We start from the raw sequence: 20,052 nt of genomic DNA on the forward strand, positions 1-20,052 counted from the left end.
TACATCAGCCTCTATAGATATAAAATATGATTTATGATTGCGAAAAAAAATATAAATAAAAGATCTTGTTATATATCAAGTTTGTATTGTTTTCTGATGTTTTGGAATAAGGAATGATGTAATGTTTTGGTTCTTTAGACGTTTAATTTCACGGTAAAAATTCGAAACTGTTTCTGCATGTCGTCTGAGGCTAAAAAGTCCTGTCCTCCTAAGAAAGAAGAGGTAGAGTATTGTCGAAGTAATACATCAAATTGTAATACACAAATTCAATATTTTAAAATTCTAAAAAAACTATTTTTAAAATCTATTTTTCCTTATTTTTAGTTTTATTAATATTTTATAAAATCAGTTTACATTCTAACGAAAGAAAGTTATTAACTTTTGAAATTATATTTTTTTGCGGATGCGTAGGTCTTGTTTCTGACCAAATAACAGCTATAAACAAATATGGCCACCCAGTTTCATTTCCTTGAGTTAAAAAATTGAAAAAGTCCATTAAGCCGTAACTAGTCTATAAAATTAATTGCGGCTTTAAATAGAAGGCAAGCACGATTGGGAGAAACTACAGGTTTTAAACTGAGTTTAAATTTATAAATTTTTGATCAGATAGCCTAGAATATTACATCTAGATCTATATAGGATAGGCCTAATATTCTAAATTCTTTTTGTGAAATTGTCCGTGCCTAGTATTAGTAATACTAGTATAGTGTATAGTAGTAGTAGATCTAGATCTAGGTACTAATTAGGCACCTACATTATTTTAATGAAATTAGTAATAATAGGCCTACATCTATGTGGTTTGTACTTTTTTCTCAAGTGTAGGGCCTATAGTTTTTTCAAATATTCTAGTCTAGTGAGGTTTATTTTCAATCCCATTAATCAAAAAATGAAAATTATGCTCTGTTGAAGACTAAAATTTTAGACATTCATATTTTTAGTTCATAATGATTCCTTGTTGTGAAAATTAAACATGGTTCAGATCATTCATTGACTTTTCGGTTTAGCAACCATGAGCTTTACTGACTTGACCCCTATTTTTTTTTAATACAAAATAATTTAGTAATATAATTATGGCCAAACTTAACTTAAATCTGCTATTTTAAACTTTAATAAAGTTTACCCACAAGAACAATGAATTTGAGGCTACCTTTTAACTTTAGTGGTATGTCCAGAATCAGTAAAATCTCCACACAACACTGCTGGTAATTATGTCAGTTTCCTTAAAAAGACAGGATTTGGACAATACAGTATTTTACCAAGGTTTTTCACTTCTGCTATTGCTAATGTTAATGTCAGGATATCAATACTATATATATATATATCTTGAGTAGGATCTACAGGTTGCAGTTCACTCACTATTGTGTTAATGACACATTCACTTTTACTGATATCAGAGAATTATTTAACAGGTAAACAATGTCAGCTTTAGCATATGATCCAGTTGCTGATGAGAATAACCCTGGCACCACTGTGGCCAGCTCTAGAAAGGAAAGACATTCTAAATATGAAAACAGATCCATACAGTTTCAAGAGTTCTCTAACTGTGGGGCTGATGTTGCTAGAAATGACCCTGACCCTGAAATGGCTGAGAAAGATTTGGATTTGATGTTATACACTGTGCCTAGAAGATCAGGTACAGTTGTTCAAGTATCTACTTGTAGATATTAGACCACTATTGTGGCTATATTACAAAGGTTAAGGCTGGTGACTTTAATGTAACAATAACCTTTATATAAAATTAATCAAATTGATTTGTACACAAAATTACAGTTAAAATGTACTAAGGTTCTATAACTTAAAGTACAATTTAAAAAGACAAATTGAAAGAAAGAAAAAACAAATAGAAATGAATCTAGTTTATCGAAAAATAAAATTTAACGACATTATAGATACAATTTAGTAACAAAGCTGTGTTTTGCAGAGTTTTTATTCAAGCTATAAGACAGAAACATTTCAAGCTTGATCATTTGTTTTTCCTTAAAATGTTTGTTTAATTAGTATACCTAAAAAATATTATTGCTATTTCCACAGACAGTGCCTATTCAGACCACAGTTTCTTCTCCTCACACACACCCAGGCTACAGAAACCTGCTAGGGCCAACAACTCAGCTCTAAGGTCATCAATAGCCAGTCGAGCTAGACCATTGAAAGAACATGAGGTAGTTGTTTGGTTTTATTTAAACCTTGGATTTTTAGAAATAAGGATTCTTTAAACTAAATTACAATTAATATATTTATAAATCTTAAATAAAAAAATAAATAGGTGTTTAATGTATGCTAAAAATGTCTCTACATGTGGTGATTTACTCTTGTATATTTAGCAACAGGGCTCAACATTTCTCTCAGTAGACATGATGCCAAATGCCAATAGAAAACTAAACTTGGAGAATCAAGTTCAGGGTACAAAAAAGTTATACCTAAACAGTCAGTTATCAAATAAATCAACCTCATTGTTTTAGAACTAGATTTTAAAAAAATCATACCTGCTGTGTTTTGTTTTAGCTTTATTCCTGTTTTCTTGAGCTATTCAAATACTCCAATTTTTTTTTCTTACAGCCACACCCAACATGGCACCTAGCAGAAACTGTCCCCCCACCCCTGGTTGTGAGTCCAGGTGCTCTAGTGCTGGGAATAGAACACCTGCTTTTTCAAGGTCAGTCACCTGAAAGTTTGCTAGTTGTCCTGGTTGGTTAAACCTTGTCACCCAGCTGGGCACTTACATATTGTTTTTTATGCTTACGTCACATATCGTGGAGGCTAATTGACGCTGTTTTCACACCACAATTAATGTCAAGTTCCCTTTTCAGACTTAACAATCCATAAGGCAGATGAAGTAGAGTTAATGTATCTTGAGCTCGGCTTATGAAAGGATGGTGTGGTCAGCACTAAGTCAAGCCATGTTAATTTTCCGTAATGGACTCTAGGACCTACTGCAGACTTAAGTCTGGACTTTAAACTTTTGGTTAGCAGATGAACACTCTTCCAGCCAATCACAATGTCCCTATCACAATGAATAGCTGTAAAAAAAGTCTTATCACCATCTTCTACAGGTTTTCTGCTGGTCAGTTGAGGGTCAGTTCAGCCTCGTCCTACACATCCCCTGTGCTCAAACCACCCAAACCAAACCCTAAAGTCAAGATGCCTTTCAAACAAAGTAGATTCAAGCCAGAGAAAACTCATGTAAGCTTAGATTTCTCATCTAAAAAAAACATTGTTCTCTTGTAAACTCGTATTTCTCATTTTTTTTTCTTAATTGTAATATTAGACATGATTTCCTTCAACTTAATTCAATGTCAACATGTTAGGCTCTATATATGCTGTTAGCTCAGATTTCTGCCTGCTTTTCTTTCTGGATTTACTACCATAACCGTTGTCTATCCAAGAACAAACTACAAGGCAGCAATTGTTTGAATTTGGAGTTAACTGTCCCTGACAGGTTGCTTTCCTCAGCTATTGAGCCTCATCTGTTTTTGTTTGAATTCATGTTTAGCAGCCGTGAGTGTTACCATCCAGACAATGCCAACCCAAATTTCTAAGCTAAACTAGTATTTCTCATCTTAACAAATATTTCTCATCTAAACTTGTATTTGTCATGTTAAAATATATTCCTCATGTTTAGTCCTATTGATGATAGCTATCCTTTAACCCTTTAGGCACCAGTCTCATGTTTAGTCCTATTGATGATAGCTACCCTTTAACCCTTTAGGCACCAGTCTCATGTTTAGTCCTATTGATGATAGCTACCCTTTAACCCTTTAGGCACCAGTCTCATGTTTAGTCCTATTGATGATAGCTACCCTTTAACCCTTTAGGCACCAGTCTCATGTTTAGTCCTATTGATGATAGCTACCCTTTAACCCTTTAGGCACCAGTCTCATGTTTAGTCCTATTGATGATAGCTACCCTTTAACCCTTTAGGCACCAGTCTCATGTTAAGTCCTATTGATGATAGCTACCCTTGAACCCTTTAGGCACCAGTCCATGTTTAGTCCTATTGATGATAGCTACCCTTTAACCCTTTAGGCACCAGTCTCATGTTTAGTCCTATTGATGATAGCTACCCTTGAACCCTTTAGGCACCAGTCTCATGTTTAGTCCTATTGATGATAGCTACCCTTTAACCCTTTAGGCACCAGTCTCATGTTTAGTCCTAATGATGATAGCTACCCTTTAACCCTTTAGGCACCAGTCTCATGTTTAGTCCTATTGATGATAGCTACCCTTGAACCCTTTAGGCACCAGTCTCATGTTTAGTCCTATTGATGATAGCTACCCTTTAACCCTTTAGGCACCAGTCTCATGTTTAGTCCTATTGATGATAGCTACCCTTTAACCCTTTAGGCACCAGTCTCATGTTTAGTCCTATTGATGATAGCTACCCTTTAACCCTTTAGGCACCAGTCTCATGATTAGTCCTATTGATGATAGCTACCCCTTAACCCTTTAGGCACCAGTCCATGTTTAGTCCTATTGATGATAGCTACCCTTTAACCCTTTAGGCACCAGTCTCATGTTTAGTCCTATTGATGATAGCTACCCTTTAACCCTTTAGGCACCAGTCTCATGTTTAGTCCTATTGATGATAGCTACCCCTTAACCCTTTAGGCACCAGTCTCATGTTTAGTCCTATTGATGATAGCTACCCTTGAACCCTTTAGGCACCAGTCTCATGTTTAGTCCTATTGATGATAGCTACCCTTTAACCCTTTAGGCACCAGTCTCATGTTTAGTCCTATTGATGATAGCTACCCTTTAACCCTTTAGGCACCAGTCTCATGTTTAGTCCTATTGATGATAGCTACCCTTTAACCCTTTAGGCACCAGTCTCATGTTTAGTCCTATTGATGATAGCTACCCCTTAACCCTTTAGGCACCAGTCCATGTTTAGTCCTATTGATGATAGCTACCCTTTAACCCTTTAGGCACCAGTCTCATGTTTAGTCCTATTGATGATAGCTACCCTTTAACCCTTTAGGCACCAGTCTCATGTTTAGTCCTATTGATGATAGCTACCCTTTAACCCTTTAGGCACCAGTCTCATGTTTAGTCCTATTGATGATAGCTACCCTTTAACCCTTTAGGCACCAGTCTCATGTTTAGTCCTATTGATGATAGCTACCCTTTAACCCTTTAGGCACCAGTCTCATGTTTAGTCCTATTGATGATAGCTACCCTTGAACCCTTTAGGCACCAGTCTCATGTTTAGTCCTATTGATGATAGCTACCCTTTAACCCTTTAGGCACCAGTCTCATGTTTAGTCCTAATGATGAAAGCTACCCTTTAATCCTTTAGGCACCAGTCTCATGTTTAGTCCTATTGATGAAAGCTACCCTTTAACCCTTTAGGCACCAGTCTCATGTTTAGTCCTATTGATGAGAGCTACCCTTGAACCCTTTAGGCACCAGTCTCATGTTTAGTCCTATTGATGAAAGCTACCCTTTAACCCTTTAGGCACCAGTCTCATGTTTAGTCCTATTGATGAAAGCTACCCTTTAACCCTTTAGGCACCAGTCTCATGTTTAGTCCTATTGATGATAGCTACCCCTTAACCCTTTAGGCACCAGTCTCATGTTTAGTCCTATTGATGATAGCTACCCTTTAACCCTTTAGGCACCAGTCTCATGTTTAGTCCTATTGATGATAGCTACCCTTGAACCCTTTAGGCACCAACTCATGTTTAGTCCTATTGATGATAGCTACCCTTTAACCCTTTAGGCACCAGTCTCATGTTTAGTCCTATTTTGATGATGGCTACCCTTTAACCCTTTAGGCACCAACTCATGTTTAGTCCTAATGATGAAAGCTACCCTTTAATCCTTTAGGCACCAGTCTCATGTTTAGTCCTATTGATGAAAGCTACCCTTTAACCCTTTAGGCACCAGTCTCATGTTTAGTCCTATTGATGATAGCTACCCTTTAACCCTTTAGGCACCAGTCTCATGTTTAGTCCTAATGATGAAAGCTACCCTTTAATCCTTTAGGCACCAGTCTCATGTTTAGTCCTATTGATGAAAGCTACCCTTTAACCCTTTAGGCACCAGTCTCATGTTTAGTCCTATTGATGATAGCTACCCTTTAACCCTTTAGGCACCAACTCATGTTTAGTCCTATTGATGATGGCTACCCTTTAACCCTTTAGGCACCAGCTCATGTTTAGTCCTATTGATGAAAGCTACCCTTTAACCCTTTAGGCACCAGTCTCATGTTTAGTCCTATTGATGATAACTACCCTTTAACCCTTTAGGCACCAGTCTCATGTTTAGTCCTATTGATGATAGCTACCCTTTAACCCTTTAGGCACCAGTCTCATGATTAGTCCTATTGATGATAGCTACACTTTAACCCTTTAGGCACCAGTCTCATCCAGCCGTCAGCTGGCAGAGAGCACTGCCATGGCCACTCATGTCATGAACAAAATCCTGAAAGAACACAAACTGCCAAAGGTCAACTATGTCAGAGGTCGCTTGTTAAAAGCCAGGTAAAAAAGTTTACCAATTGGTCTTTTATATTTCAAGTGTGGAAACATGTTCAGTACACTACTATTATATTATTACAAGCTTTTATTTTACAACAAGCCTCCTCTGTCAGTCGTGCTTTTGTCCCCATCATGGATAAAAACTCCTGAGCAAAATTTCGACCACTTCTAAGTAACCAATTTGTTTCAAACTTTAGTTATTTAAATAGTGCATAATTACATGAAAGCTTCTTATTAAAACGTTTTGCATGCATTTTTTGTGTGTCTACATGGGTTAGTAATTTAATTACCTTTAGTTTGTTTTAGACATAATGAAACTTTATTTGTGTATTCCCCCCCCCCCCCGATGGCAGGATGAAATCTCTGGAACCAGTTGCTATCACAGGACCAAGTATACACCAGTGTAGGGGGATTGTTGCAGGTCAGTCTTGGCCAGTCCAGTAAAACTTGACCACATTAAGACTAGATTTAAGAAGTGACCACATCTTTTCCCATTTGTACCCAAGACTTATGCAGCAGATTAAGAAACAAGACCATGTGTTTCAGTTACCTCCGCATATGAAGGGATAGTGGGGTCAGCTTTATGCCCAGCTGCCTTGGTTTTCCTCACACGAGTCAGGTACCCATCAGTGCTGAGTGGAGATTCTACCATCTCAAACATGTGATTTGAACTCAAGACTGTTGGGTTAGCAATCGTTAGCTCTACCATCTGACCCTCAGTTGACTTGACCATAGTGCATGACTTGAACATAGAAAGACTTGATTGGCAATTTATTTTCTGAAGGGATCATTAATTTAGGAAAACTTTTCCCCATCTCCTAAACCAAATGAAAACTGATGCTAGTAGCCTCCCCTCCCCACCTGTTCCATTTTTCTATTTTGTTATTTGTCTTTTTTTTTTAAAAATGTTCTTTCTGTAGTCATAGCCCTTATCACTTAGGTCGCATAGCACAGCAATCCATATAAGAATACTGATGTTATGTTTCAACATTATATTGTCCACTGTGTCCCAGTTCCCTTCCCCTTGAGCAAAAAAGTTGGCTTTTGCCAGACAATGATGACCCTACTCAGTGTGTGCATGGCCCCTAAATTAAACTTGCTTGTACTAAAACAATTTGCCTGTCCCCTAAATTAAGCTTACAATTTGCCTGTCCCCTAAATTAAGCTTACAATTTGCCTGTACAGAAACACGCGCCTACTCAGCCAGTGAGAGCAGAACTTACCAGAGGTGGAAGGCCATCTTGTCTGGGCCCCCCTACCCCCACGGTCAGGACACCCCAGACTTGCCAGAATCTTTGCACAGAACGTCTGAAGCTTCCACCCCTGATCCTGAAATAGATCTGCCCACTGACCTCAACAATAGCTTTGAAGATTCTTCACCCCAGCCACCAGGGGTCAAGGTTGACTGGTAGAGTTAAAAATTAATGTTTAACTGTATAGTATAATATGTAACATAATCTATTCAAATGTATAAAAATAGAAATGTCAAATGGTTGAGTGATGTTGACAGCCCCCAAACAATGTCATAAGTTTGGAGCTAGGATCTATCTAATGAGTACATGCAACATACCTGGATGTTTTCCTGGCCACATCATCTTTTCATGTTGCCACAGAACCAGATGAACTCTACTCCACCTTCACCAAAGGGCTCAATGTGCCAAATCAACATCTACTTTCTGTATGTGCATTATGTTATGAATGTCTGAGGTTGAATTCTGTCACTCACCCTCAAATATATGTCTTCTCTACAGTGAGTCTCCGCCCAGATGGGATGTTCCCAAATCCACCAGCACTGACCCTCAAGCTAGTTCAGCCCAGGAGGCCAGAGGTGGGTTTGTAGTGGTAGTTATGTAGTTAGGGCTATAGAGGTGTGTTTGTTGTGGTAGTTTTGTAGTTAGGTCTATGCAGGTGGGCTTGTAGTGGTAGTTTTGTTGTTAGGTCTATAGACGTGGGCTTGTAGTGGTAGTTTTGTAGTTAGGTATTTAGAGGTGGGCATGCAGTGGTAGTTTTGTAGTTAGGTATTTAGAGGTGGGCATGTAGTGGTAGTTTTGTAGTTAGGTATTTAGAGGTGGGCATGCAGTGGTAGTTTTGTAGTTAGGGGCTTTAGAGGTGGGCATGTAGTGGTAGTTTTGTAGTTAGGGGCTTTAGAGGTGGGCATGTAGTGGTAGTTTTGTAGTTAGGTATTTAGAGGTGGGCATGTAGTGGTAGTTTTGTAGTTAGGTATTTAGAGGTGGGCATGCAGTGGTAGTTTTGTAGTTAGGGGCTTTAGAGGTGGGCATGTAGTGGTAGTTTTGTAGTTAGGGGCTTTAGAGGTGGGCATGTAGTGGTAGTTTTGTAGTTAGGGGCTTTAGAGGTGGGTTTGTAGTGGTAGTTTTGTAGTTAGGGTTATAGAGGTGGGTTTGTAGTGGTAGTTTTGTAGTTAGGGCTATAGAGGTGGGTTTGTAGTGGTAGTTTTGTAGTTAAGTCTATAGAGGTGGGTTTGTAGTGGTAGTTTTGTAGTTAAGTCTATAGAGGTGGGTTTGTAGTGGTAGCCCATTTGTTCTTTTGGGATATTTCTTTTGTAGATATTACTCATGCTGTTGAGACCTTGTTTAGCAGTTGATTTCAAACCTTTTTGTTAGTTAGTTTTGTTGATGTATAACTAACGTAGCACCCATGTCTCATTGATGTAATCAGCTGATGTTGAGAAGAGGCCCCACACCTCATTCAACAGCCAAGACAGCTGCCCCAGGTCCAGGCTCAGGCCTAAAACAGCTGGGGACGAGCTGACCAAAGCTGTCAGGTTTGCTGACGTGGACAGCCACTTGACAGCTCATGGAGACAGCCACTTGACAGCTCATGGAGACAGCCACTTGACAGCTCATGCCGACAGCCACTTGACAAGTTTAAAAGTTGTGAACAACAAGTTGAAGAAGGAGAACGGCAAGAAAGGCAAGTCATCTTGTCGCCCTGCATCAAGTGCTGGTCAACATCGTGATGATGGTGATGGTGATGATGGTGATGATGTTGGAGCTGGGAAAGAAATCCATCATTTGATACCAAGGGACCCAACTGGTCAAGCTGATTCAAAGGGAGGGAATTCTCATCAAACCCCAAAGGACAGGAATAATGAAGGGAAAACATGCTCAGGTATAGTAGTAATTTAAATAGTTGGTCCATATAGCACAGGGGTCTCCAAACTTTTCAGTCCGAGGGCCGCATTAACTATCGAATTTCAGTTCGGGGGCCAGTTTCTTCTAGGCATGTCTTTGATTTTTCTGGGCAAACTTCCTCAGCCATCAGCAACAAACGTTTTTTCCGTGGACAAAAGGATCTCCGCGGGCCGGATGAGAGGACATCGCGGGCCGTAGTTTGGAGACCCCTGATATAGCAGGTGGAGTAGAGTTCATCGGTATCTAGACCTCAGGATATAAAGGCACATTGCCTAGCTGCCTTATCTTACCCTGACTCAGGTACTCAATAAAGCTGGGTGTGCTCAGGGAATCTGGTGGGCTCAGATACCTGACAGAGCCAGATGGCCTAACTCTATCCCAGCTGTGTGCTCTACCACTGGACCACCCCATCCATTCACTGTGTCATGGTGACATTACTGTCTGTTTGACACACCTGTTTTATCCACTCAACAGATAACTCCGGCACCCAGCCCACTGAGTTCTCCCCATTGTGTCAAGAGGTTACCTCAGCCAACCATGCAGCACACAGGGGGAACCAAACACCCAGACCCATGTCTGCCACTGTTTTCTATGAGCTGCCACAAGATCAGGCGGAACGTCAGGCAAAGGAACGTGGAACAAAGATGGCTGACACCAAGAGTAAACTAGACAAGAGGTTTGGCTCACACAGTAAGAAAACTAGACATTCCAGCAAAAAGCTGGACCCAGGCAGAGATACATCAACACAGGGGCTGGTCGAGAAATCTGGTGATGTTGGTAACCATGGCAACAATATGCTGGACCCTGGCAGAGGTACATCAGCACAGGGGCTGGTCAAGAAGGCTGGTGATGTTGGTAACCATGGCAACAATATGCTGGACCCAGGCACTGATACATCAGCACAGGGGCTGGTCAAGAAGGCTGGTGATGTTGATAACTCTGAGCCTTGTGGGTCAGCAGCCGACCAATCAGACAGCCTTGTTGAAAGAGAAGATTCTAAAAATAGCACAATTCCCCATCTACCCCCCAGAGGTAAGGTTGGCAAGTCCAGCCGTAGGTCAGGCAGGAAGATGCCGCGACCATTCAGCTCCTCAGTTTACTCTGATAGAGTTGTTTATGATACCAGGAGCAGAGACCACCGTCCTGCCAGTGGTCAGGTGTTTGCCCACAGGGACCTGCGTCCTGCCAGTGGTCACTTGTTTGCCCACAGGGACCTGCGTCCTGCCAGTGGTCACTTGTTTGCCCACAGGGACCTGCGTCCTGCCAGTGGTCACTTGTTTGCCCACAGGGACCTGCGTCCTGCCAGTGGTCAGGTGTTTGCAGAGAGGAACCAGATCAAGAGCAGACTTGGCTTGACCTTGACCTCTAAATCTAGACCCAGCAGTGCACCCAACCCAAGTCATGTGACTTCACACCAGTCGTACAAACATCCCAAACAGACGGCTGGTCAAACTGGCAAGTCAAAAAGGTCGAAATCTGGCAAGAAGGTCAGGTCAGCCAGCAAGTGCCAGGAAGACAAGATGGAAGCTTCCAGAGAGAGATCTGTGGGTGGGCCAGGTCAAGTTGACCTGAGGGACAGGGAGCTGTATGAAGCTGACCTCATGTGGGACCAGCTGCCCAGTGACCACTCAGATGATGACCTTGACCTTGCCAGAGCTGACCCCCACCTGAGCAAGTTTGACCTACTTGAGCAGGAGATCCTGCAGGTCAGGACTGACCTGAAGACAGAGACCTTCAAGCTGCAGGTCGACTTGAAGTCCCTGGAACAGGACCCTGACCTTGACCCACATACTGAACTCCCATCAAAACAAAACTTGACCTCCAAGCCAAAACAAAGAACCCAATCTGCTGGGGGAAAACTTTCAACAAAAACACACCAAGTTGTTTCCCTTGGTGAATCTTCACCACTGGAGTCTGAAAACTTGATGCCCATCTATCCAACACAGGCCCAATTCCAGCGCAAAGAACTGTCACTCAGCACCATGATCAGCAGCGCCCTCTACCAGCAGACTAATTTATACGTCCCTGTTAAACCAGACAGGCGTAGAAAATCTGCAGCCTCTACCCCAGCAAAGGTCACTTGCTCAGCTGGTGGCACAAGGAAGGATTGTAGGCAGGTAGAGACTGAGGTGACCACATGGGGACAATCTGCCCCCTGTGTTGGGGATAGGCTCACAAGAAAGGATTGTAAGCAGGTAGAGACTGAGGTGACCACTTGGGGACAATCTGCCCCCTGTGTGGGGGATAAGCTTGAGGTCACAAGAGACTTGAACCCACGGAGCTATGCTGATCATGTGGACACTGAAGCACAGCAGAAACTTGAAGATGAGAAGAAATTTCTAGAGAAACAAGTGACCCTCATCCAACAACAGCTGGAGAAAGATTACCCTTTTCTCACCTGCCTACAGAAGAAACAGGTAGAATTATCCCAGCGAGATTTGCCAAAGAAAGATTCAGGCAGTGTGAGAAGGCAGCGTGTCAACCTGGATGTGTTGCGTCAAACTGAGAGCGATCAAAATTTGTTGGAGGCTTACAGGCAGCACTGTATGGAGAGTAGTGATGACGAGGGGACGGATGAGGCGGGATGTGATGATGATGGTGATGATGATAATGAGGTTCAACCTGCGGCAGCCAGGCCATGGAGTGGGACCACTACAGACAGCGGGTTGGAGAGTGACAACCATGTTGAAGAAGATGGTTGTCATGTGAACCCCATGACACAGACAGTGCAACCAGCACCTGTCACAGCTGTGACAGAACAAAACATGTCAGACAGGAATTTGTTGCCTGATGACCCAGGGGACAGGTCAGTTGTCTTTTTTTTGTTTTTGGTTTCTTTTAGTTTCACCAAGTTTATTTTCAAATCTATATATATATAAAGCAATGTATGTGTGTGTGTTTGTTTGTTTGTCTGTCCTTTATGCATTACTACACCTCTCATCACATCGCCGTGAAACTTTGGGAAGTTGTTGAGAATATTCCTGGGGAGGTTTCTGCGAAAAAAAAAAATTCAAATTCGCAGGGGTGGCGCCCCGGCAGGGCGCGATTTGTTTTTCTATATACAGTATATAAAAATAAAAGTCGATTTTGGTTTGGCATCGTTCATCCGATAGCCATGAGACTTTGGGGAGTTCATTATACCACTCTAGGGAAGGGTTCTGTAAAAAAATAATTTTTAATTTCGCAAAGGCGGCGCCACGGGAGGGTCCAATTTTTCTCTATATACGGTATATAAAAATAATAAAAGTGAATTGCAGTGACACCGTTCATCCGATAGGCATGAAACTTTGGGGAGTTCATTATACCACTCTAGAAAAAGGTTCTGTAAAAAAATAATTTTTAATTTCGCAAGGGCGGCGCCACGGGAGGGTCCGATTTTTCTCTATATACGGTTTATAAAAATAAAAGTCTATTTCGGTTTCACATCGTTCATCCGTGTACCATGAAACTTTGGGGAGATGATTAGATCACTCAATGGTAGGGTTCTGCAAAAAAATATTGTTTAATATTGCAAGGGCGGCGCCCCCAGGGGGAGCGATTTTTTTTCTCTATACACGGTATATAAAAAATAAAACTCGGATGCGGTTCATCCGAGTGCCATGAAACTTTAGGAAGTAGATGAGAATACTCCCGAGAATATTTCTGCGAAAAAGAAAACTAAAGTTTCTTATGGGCGGCGCCATATAGGGTACAACTTTCGTCAATACACGGTTTGGCGCCCAGAGTTTTAGAGCGACTATGTTGGCACTTGGCACCCGTTAATCGAGCGCCCTGCATAGCGAGTAAGGGGTACTACTATACTCAGCGGTAAAACTACAACAGTCTTCTAAAAATAACTTTGTAACGCGAGGAAATCCTTCTGTACAGTTTCGTCACCTTGCCAAAGATGAAAAAATAACTTTTTGAATATGAGGAGCCTACTGTAGAGTTTCGTCACTTTGCCAGTGATGCAATAAGCATCTACTATTAGAAAATCCAGTCAGAAATTGAGATCGAGCATCTAATAATAGACCATTAGTAACGCTAGCATATTTCATCAGTCACACTGATGTTTAAAACATGTCTTTTTTACGTGTTAAAGAAAAAAAAGCCTGTTCATTTGTGGCACTTTAGCGAATGATGAAATCTGCATCATTATTAACAGGATGCTATTTGGCACGATGGCGCCTATTACTTTTAAGGAGCCAGGGGTCGTACGCCGCGCCTATGCGGTAGTGTAATCTGGGGGGGGGGGGGGGGAACGCCCCTGTACATCTCTGACACATGGGCGGTCACCGAAGTGTGTTCTAACATATTATTTCGGTGAGTGATTAATGTACACTCAATGTTTACATGCGGTAGTGTAGGTAAACCTGTGTCCCAATATTTATGAATTAAGCCCAGGCTTTGTTTACATTTTAATAACTCACTTTTAGAAAAGACGGTCACGCGTCTAAGAACATGATTGGTAACGCGTTGGTGAAATCTTTCTAATACATTTCGTCATACTTTCTTCTATCCCCGCGGCAACGCGCGGGGGACGGGTACGCTAGTATTCAATAAATTAAAATTTATTTCAATAAAAATCATATCAAGGGAATTTGATAAAGAATTATGAGTTCATTCTTCCATTTTCTAACAGGCCTTTGGAAGTTGTTGCTCAAGCTAAGAAATTATTTAAACCCAGGTAAAAATTATCTAAAATTATTTAAACCCAGGTAAAAATGATTTAAACCCAGGTAAAAATGATTTAAACCCAGGTAAAAAATGATTTAAACCCAGGTAAAAATTATTTAAACCCAGGTAAAAATTATTTAAACCCAGGTAAAAATTATTTAAACCCAGGTAAAAATTATTTAAACCCAGGTAAAAATTATTTAAACCCAGGTAAAAATTATTTAAAATTATTTAAACCCAGGTAAAAAATGATTTAAACCCAGGAAAAAAATGATTTTAGCCCTTTTAAAAAAAATGCTTGAAGCTCTAAATGACAAATGCTAACAACTTTCTGCCCATCAGATTGGCTGCGGGGTCAAAGGTCGACATGGCTGCCCTGTGTGCCGTGCCCCCTCTGTGTTTTAAACTCAATGCCAGACCCCCTGATGGCTGTCTCTTTTTCTTTGCTTATGATCACCACATGAGCCCTGACAGGTGAGTGACATGACAGGTGAGTGACATGACAGGTGAGTGACATGACAGGTGAGTGACATGACAGGTGGGTGACATGACAGGTGGGAGACATGACAGGTGGGAGACATGACAGGTGGGAGACATGACAGGTGGGAGACATGACAGGTGGGTGACATGACAGGTGGGAGACATGACAGGTGGGTGACATGACAGGTGGGTAACATGACAGGGAAGACATCACAGGTGAGTGACAGGGCAGGTGAGTGACATGACAGGTGGGAGACATGACAGGTGGGTGACATGACAGGTGGGAGACATGACAGGTGGGTGACATGACAGGTGGGTAACATGACAGGGAAGACATCACAGGTGAGTGACAGGGCAGGTGAATGACATGACAGGTGAGACATGACAGGTGGGTGACATGACAGGTGGGAGACATGACAGGTGGGTGACATGACAGGTGGGAGACATGACAGGTGGGTGACATGACAGGTGGGAGACATGACAGGTGGGTGACATGACAGGTGGGTAACATGACAGGGAAGACATCACAGGTGAGTGACAGGGCAGGTGAGTGACATGACAGGTGAGACATGACAGGTGGGTGACATGACAGGTGGGAGACATGACAGGTGGGTGACATGACAGGTGGGAGACATGACAGGTGGGTGACATGACAGGTGGGTAACATGACAGGGAAGACATCACAGGTGAGTGACAGGGCAGGTGAGTGACATGACAGGTGAGACATGACAGGTGGGTGACATGACAGGTGGGAGACATGACAGGTGGGTGACATGACAGGTGGGAGACATGACAGGTGGGTGACATGACAGGTGGGAGACATGACAGGGGAGTGAAATGGGCCCTGACAGTGAAACACCATGAGTCTGTAATATTGACACTAACATAAATGTTGTCATCCCCCCTCCCCCCCAAAAAGAAAACAAAACAAACCACCCAGCATCTGTAAACCACTTTGTCTCCCCCTCCCCCCTCCCCACCAGGATCTCAACCTACTTGGGATGTCAAAGGTCACCAGAAAGATTTTGGGCTCTACTTTTTGGCTTTGGTCTGGTCTTCAATAGAAAAGGTATGTTGACAAATTACATGGACAAATTACATGGACAAATTACATAGACAAATTACATTGACAAATTGCATGGACAAATTACATGGACAAATTACATGGACAAATGACATGGACAAATGACATGGACAAATTACATGGACAAATTACATGGACAAATTACATTGACAAATTACATGGACAAATTACATGGACAAATTACATGGACAAATTACATTGACAAATTGCATGGACAAATTACATGGACAAATTACATGGACAAATTGCATGGACAAATTACATGGACAAATTACATGGACAAATTGCATGGACAAATTACATGGACAAATTACATGGACAAATTACATGGACAAATTGCATGGACAAATTACATGGACAAATTACATGGACAAATTGCATGGACAAATTACATGGACAAATTGCATGGACAAATTGCATGGACAAATTGCATGGACAAATTGCATGGACAAATTGCATGGACAAATTGCATGGACAAATTGCATGGACAAATTGCATGGACAAATTGCATGGACAAATTGCATGGACAAATTGCATGGACAAATCATATTGACAAATCACATTGACAAATTAGTTTCCAATTATTTAAAACAAAATTAGATGTACATGTTTACTCATATAAAGCTACTGTTTAGTACCCAATGACTTTTGTTTGTCCCCACTGAATCCCTGTATTTCCTCACTGACTCCTGTATGTCCCCACTGACTCCTGTATGTCCTCACTGACTCCTGTATGTCCCCACTGACTCCTGTTATCCCCACTGACTCCCTATGTCCCCACTGACGCTTTTTATCCCCCACTGACTCCTGTTATCCCCACTGACTCCTGTATGTCCCCACTGACTCCTGTATGTCCCCACTAGCTGCCAGTGGTGACGCAGATGTTGGAGGTTTCCCTAACCTGGAGTACAACCCCAGCTGTTCTGTAGAGGGCTGTATCTACAAGCTGACCTCTGACCAGCTGCAGTGTCTGGACAAGTTCATGGGCTACCCACAGGTCAGTTGACTCTGTCTAGTAAAGTTCATGGGATACCTACAGGTCAGTGGCCTCTGTCTAGCAAAGTTCATGGGATACCCACAGGTCAGTGGCCTCTGTCTAGTATGGGATCTCTTTATTCTTTGTACACAGACAGGGAACTGTTGTGAATGTAAATCCTGAAGATAAAGCCCAGGTTCAGCTTTTCAAGTTCTTTTGTCTTTGTTGGTTCATTAGCTTGACAAATACAACACATGATGAACACCAATCAAGGTGTGGGCCAATGTGTTTAATCCAAGTTTGTTATACCCAGTCTACCCAACATGTCACTTACCCCTAGTTCTTATGTTAGTGACATCCTTGTTGTCATTGGTTACAACACACACTTAAGAAAAAAGATTAATGGAGGCTTTGTGGTCAGGTAGGACATTGCCCAGTCGCTAACCTGAGTTTCCCGAGTTCAAACCACTGGGCAGATGAGGCTTGTTAACTGGTAAGTAAGTTTCCCTTTCAAACCTGAGGGTCTATGGGGCAAGTGAAGTAGAGTTCACTTGTTTCAGTGACCTCGGCATATGAAGAGATAGTGTGGTCAGCACTATGCTCAGCCGCCTTTACTTTCCCTAACGTGAGTTAGGTACCCATCAGAGTTGGGTGGACTCAGGGACAGCCTACTGACTTGAACCCGGATTCGAACTCTAGACTTACGGGTTAGCAGTCCAGCTCTCTACCGCTAGACCACTCCGTCCCTTTGTTAAATGGGGACATCAACAAATCTAGAAGTGAAAACTGTGAAACAGGTGTGGAGCCCCTTAGATGATCAACTCTGTTTTCCTTATAACTTCTGCAAGTGAAGGTACCAAACGCATTGTTTAGCATTCCTTTGGACTATACTGGCAAAGGTGGAAAGATCTCTTCATCTAATGCACTGGTTCACACTGAAGGATTTATTTATCAAGATACTTCCATTGTTTCCTGGGGCAAAACAAAGTCATATATTGATAGTTTAAGCTATAAAGATACATTTGTATAAAACTTAATGTGGTTCGATAGATTTAGATCTGATTGTGCTTTAGATGACTATGTTAAGCTGGTTCTGATGAAGACCTCTAACATGACCTTTCTCCCCCCCCCCCCCCCCCCCCAGCACATGGAACACGTGGTCCTGCCTGTCTGGATGTCCAACTGTCTTGACCCCGAGCACCTGGGCGTGGCGCAGCACTGCGTACCTGCAGTTGTCTACATCGCACATGACAGCTCTACATGGCAAGGTGAGGTCTAGGTGCTCACCCCAGGTGTTAAAACACAATCTGTCTTAATCTAGATAATCCACAAGACAATCATAGTTCAGACAATCACTGGTACCCTAGATAATCCACAGTTAATGCTATCAGTCAATTTCAAGACAATCATAGTTCAGACAATCAATGGCACCCTAGATAATCCACAGTTAATGCTATCAGTCACTTTCAAGACAATCATAGTTCAGACAACCAACAGCACCCTAGATTATCAGTTGCACTTAAGAAAGGTATTCTGAATTTCCTAATTGAGCCCACATTTTATTATATAATTACAAAAACAAAATTTTTCCTTAAACATTGAATGAACAATAAGGTAGTTGATTAACTGAACAAGATGTTTAGTAGCTTGACACAACCAATCACAAGATGTCTTATAACATGATGTAACCAATCATAAAACTTGTTACTTACCCTCACAGAGCCAATCAAAGCCAACGACTATGTCCTGACCCAGTGCCACAAGGTCGCTGACCTGCTGACCCCATCCTACAGAGATTATCTCAGGTCGTTCACCTCCACGTCGTCAAGCACGTCTGCTGTTGTCAGTGCCATGACACCATGTGCGACCACTGCCACCATGACACCTTGTTCTGTCACTTCTGTCATATCTGTGTAATGGTCACTATTTTTTATCTGCAAATTTGACCTGTGAGGTGTGCATATAATTGATTGCTGACCTCTAGGTTCACCATCTAACCTTTCCTACTGTTCAGAGTTTCTTTCAGGCATCTTTTTGAAAAAAATATTATTTGTATAGAAAATATATACAACCAACCCTCCCGCATACCCCGCTAGAAATTTAAGTGCCCTCCCTCCTCAAACCCCTGGCCAATTGTCTGAAAGTTTTCTTCCAACATTTAAAAAAAAGATGGAGATGTATTGACATGCCAGGTAGTCTCTCCCCCCCCCCCCCCCCCCCACACCTGATGTTAGCCACCCAGGAGCTGGGACCAGCCAACATACCTGTATTGCTGCGTTAGGTCAACATTTTGTTAGACCTCCCCCCCCCCCACTCCCCACACACACATGTGTCTATCACTTAAACCATTCTTGGTTACTGTGATATTTCAGCATTTTTGTCAAGCTTGCTTATTAGTATTTTATTGTAAATACATTTATTTCTTTATTTTTTATATTTACAACATTTGTGTTAACGTCACATTAGTTGATACTTTGCAATTTTATTTTAATGAAATAAATTATTGTTGTGTGAAATTATAAATCACACAACAAGAGATGTGTTTTATACATTGATGTGATACTGCATAAACTGTTTGTATTATTTTGTCAGCACATTTTTTAAATGGACATTGTACATGTTTTCTTTTTTTTTAAAGCTTCTTTTTATAAAAACTTACTTAAAGTTAATGTCAAGTAGCTTGAAAGTGAGTGTAAAACAGATGGTCAAGTATGTAAAAAACCTGTATGATGGTCAAGTATGAAATAAACCTGTATGATGGTCAAGTATGAAATAAACCAGTATGATGGTCAAGTATGAAATAAACTAGTATGATGGTCAAGTATGATGGTCAAGTATGAAATAAACTAGTATGATGGTCAAGTATGATGGTCAAGTATGAAATAAACCAGTATGATGGTCAAGTATGAAATAAACTAGTATGATGGTCAAGTATGATGGTCAAGTATGAAATAAACTAGTATGATGGTCAAGTATGAAATAAACTAGTATGATGGTCAAGTATGATGGTCAAGTATGAAATAAACTAGTATGATGGTCAAGTATAATGGTCAAGTATGAAATAAACTAGTATGATGGTCAAGTATGAAATAAACTAGTATGATGGTCAAGTATGAAATAAACTAGTATGATGGTCAAGTATGAAATAAACTAGTATGATGGTCAAGTATGATGGTCAAGTATGAAATAAACTAGTATGATGGTCAAGTATGAAATAAACTAGTATGA

The 20,052-nt window shown here is 41.2% G+C and overlaps 1 protein-coding gene across 1 annotated transcript; it reads left to right on the forward strand.

Moving 5' to 3' along the window:
* The first annotated feature begins 1,416 nt into the window (after nt 1–1,416).
* On the forward strand, nt 1,417–18,937 carry LOC131946027 (uncharacterized). The gene is made up of 17 exons (XM_059306655.1): nt 1,417–1,633; nt 2,032–2,159; nt 2,322–2,400; nt 2,557–2,653; nt 3,051–3,180; nt 6,352–6,479; nt 6,830–6,897; nt 7,662–7,884; nt 8,228–8,304; nt 9,153–9,605; nt 10,103–12,434; nt 14,250–14,294; nt 14,627–14,758; nt 15,748–15,833; nt 16,712–16,845; nt 17,969–18,092; nt 18,545–18,937. Exons 1-17 carry the CDS (start codon nt 1,417–1,419, stop codon nt 18,739–18,741), a joined length of 4,650 nt encoding a protein of 1,549 aa, XP_059162638.1. The 3' UTR covers nt 18,742–18,937.
* The last annotated feature ends 1,115 nt before the right edge of the window (nt 18,938–20,052 follow it).

The sequence above is a fragment of the Physella acuta genome, unplaced genomic scaffold, assembly GCF_028476545.2.
Source record: "Physella acuta isolate Inbredline_101_S28 unplaced genomic scaffold, ASM2847654v3 ptg000543l, whole genome shotgun sequence".
Lineage (NCBI taxonomy): Eukaryota > Metazoa > Mollusca > Gastropoda > Physidae > Physella > Physella acuta.

Coding starts and splice junctions, on each gene's coding strand:
- LOC131946027 (XM_059306655.1), top strand. CDS start 1,417: ATGTCAGCTTTAGCATATGATCCAGTTGCTGATGAGAATAACCCTGGC. Junction 1,634..2,031: donor CACTGTGCCTAGAAGATCAG/GTACAGTTGTTC, acceptor CTATTTCCACAG/ACAGTGCCTATTCAGACCAC. Junction 14,295..14,626: donor AAGAAATTATTTAAACCCAG/GTAAAAATTATC, acceptor TCTGCCCATCAG/ATTGGCTGCGGGGTCAAAGG.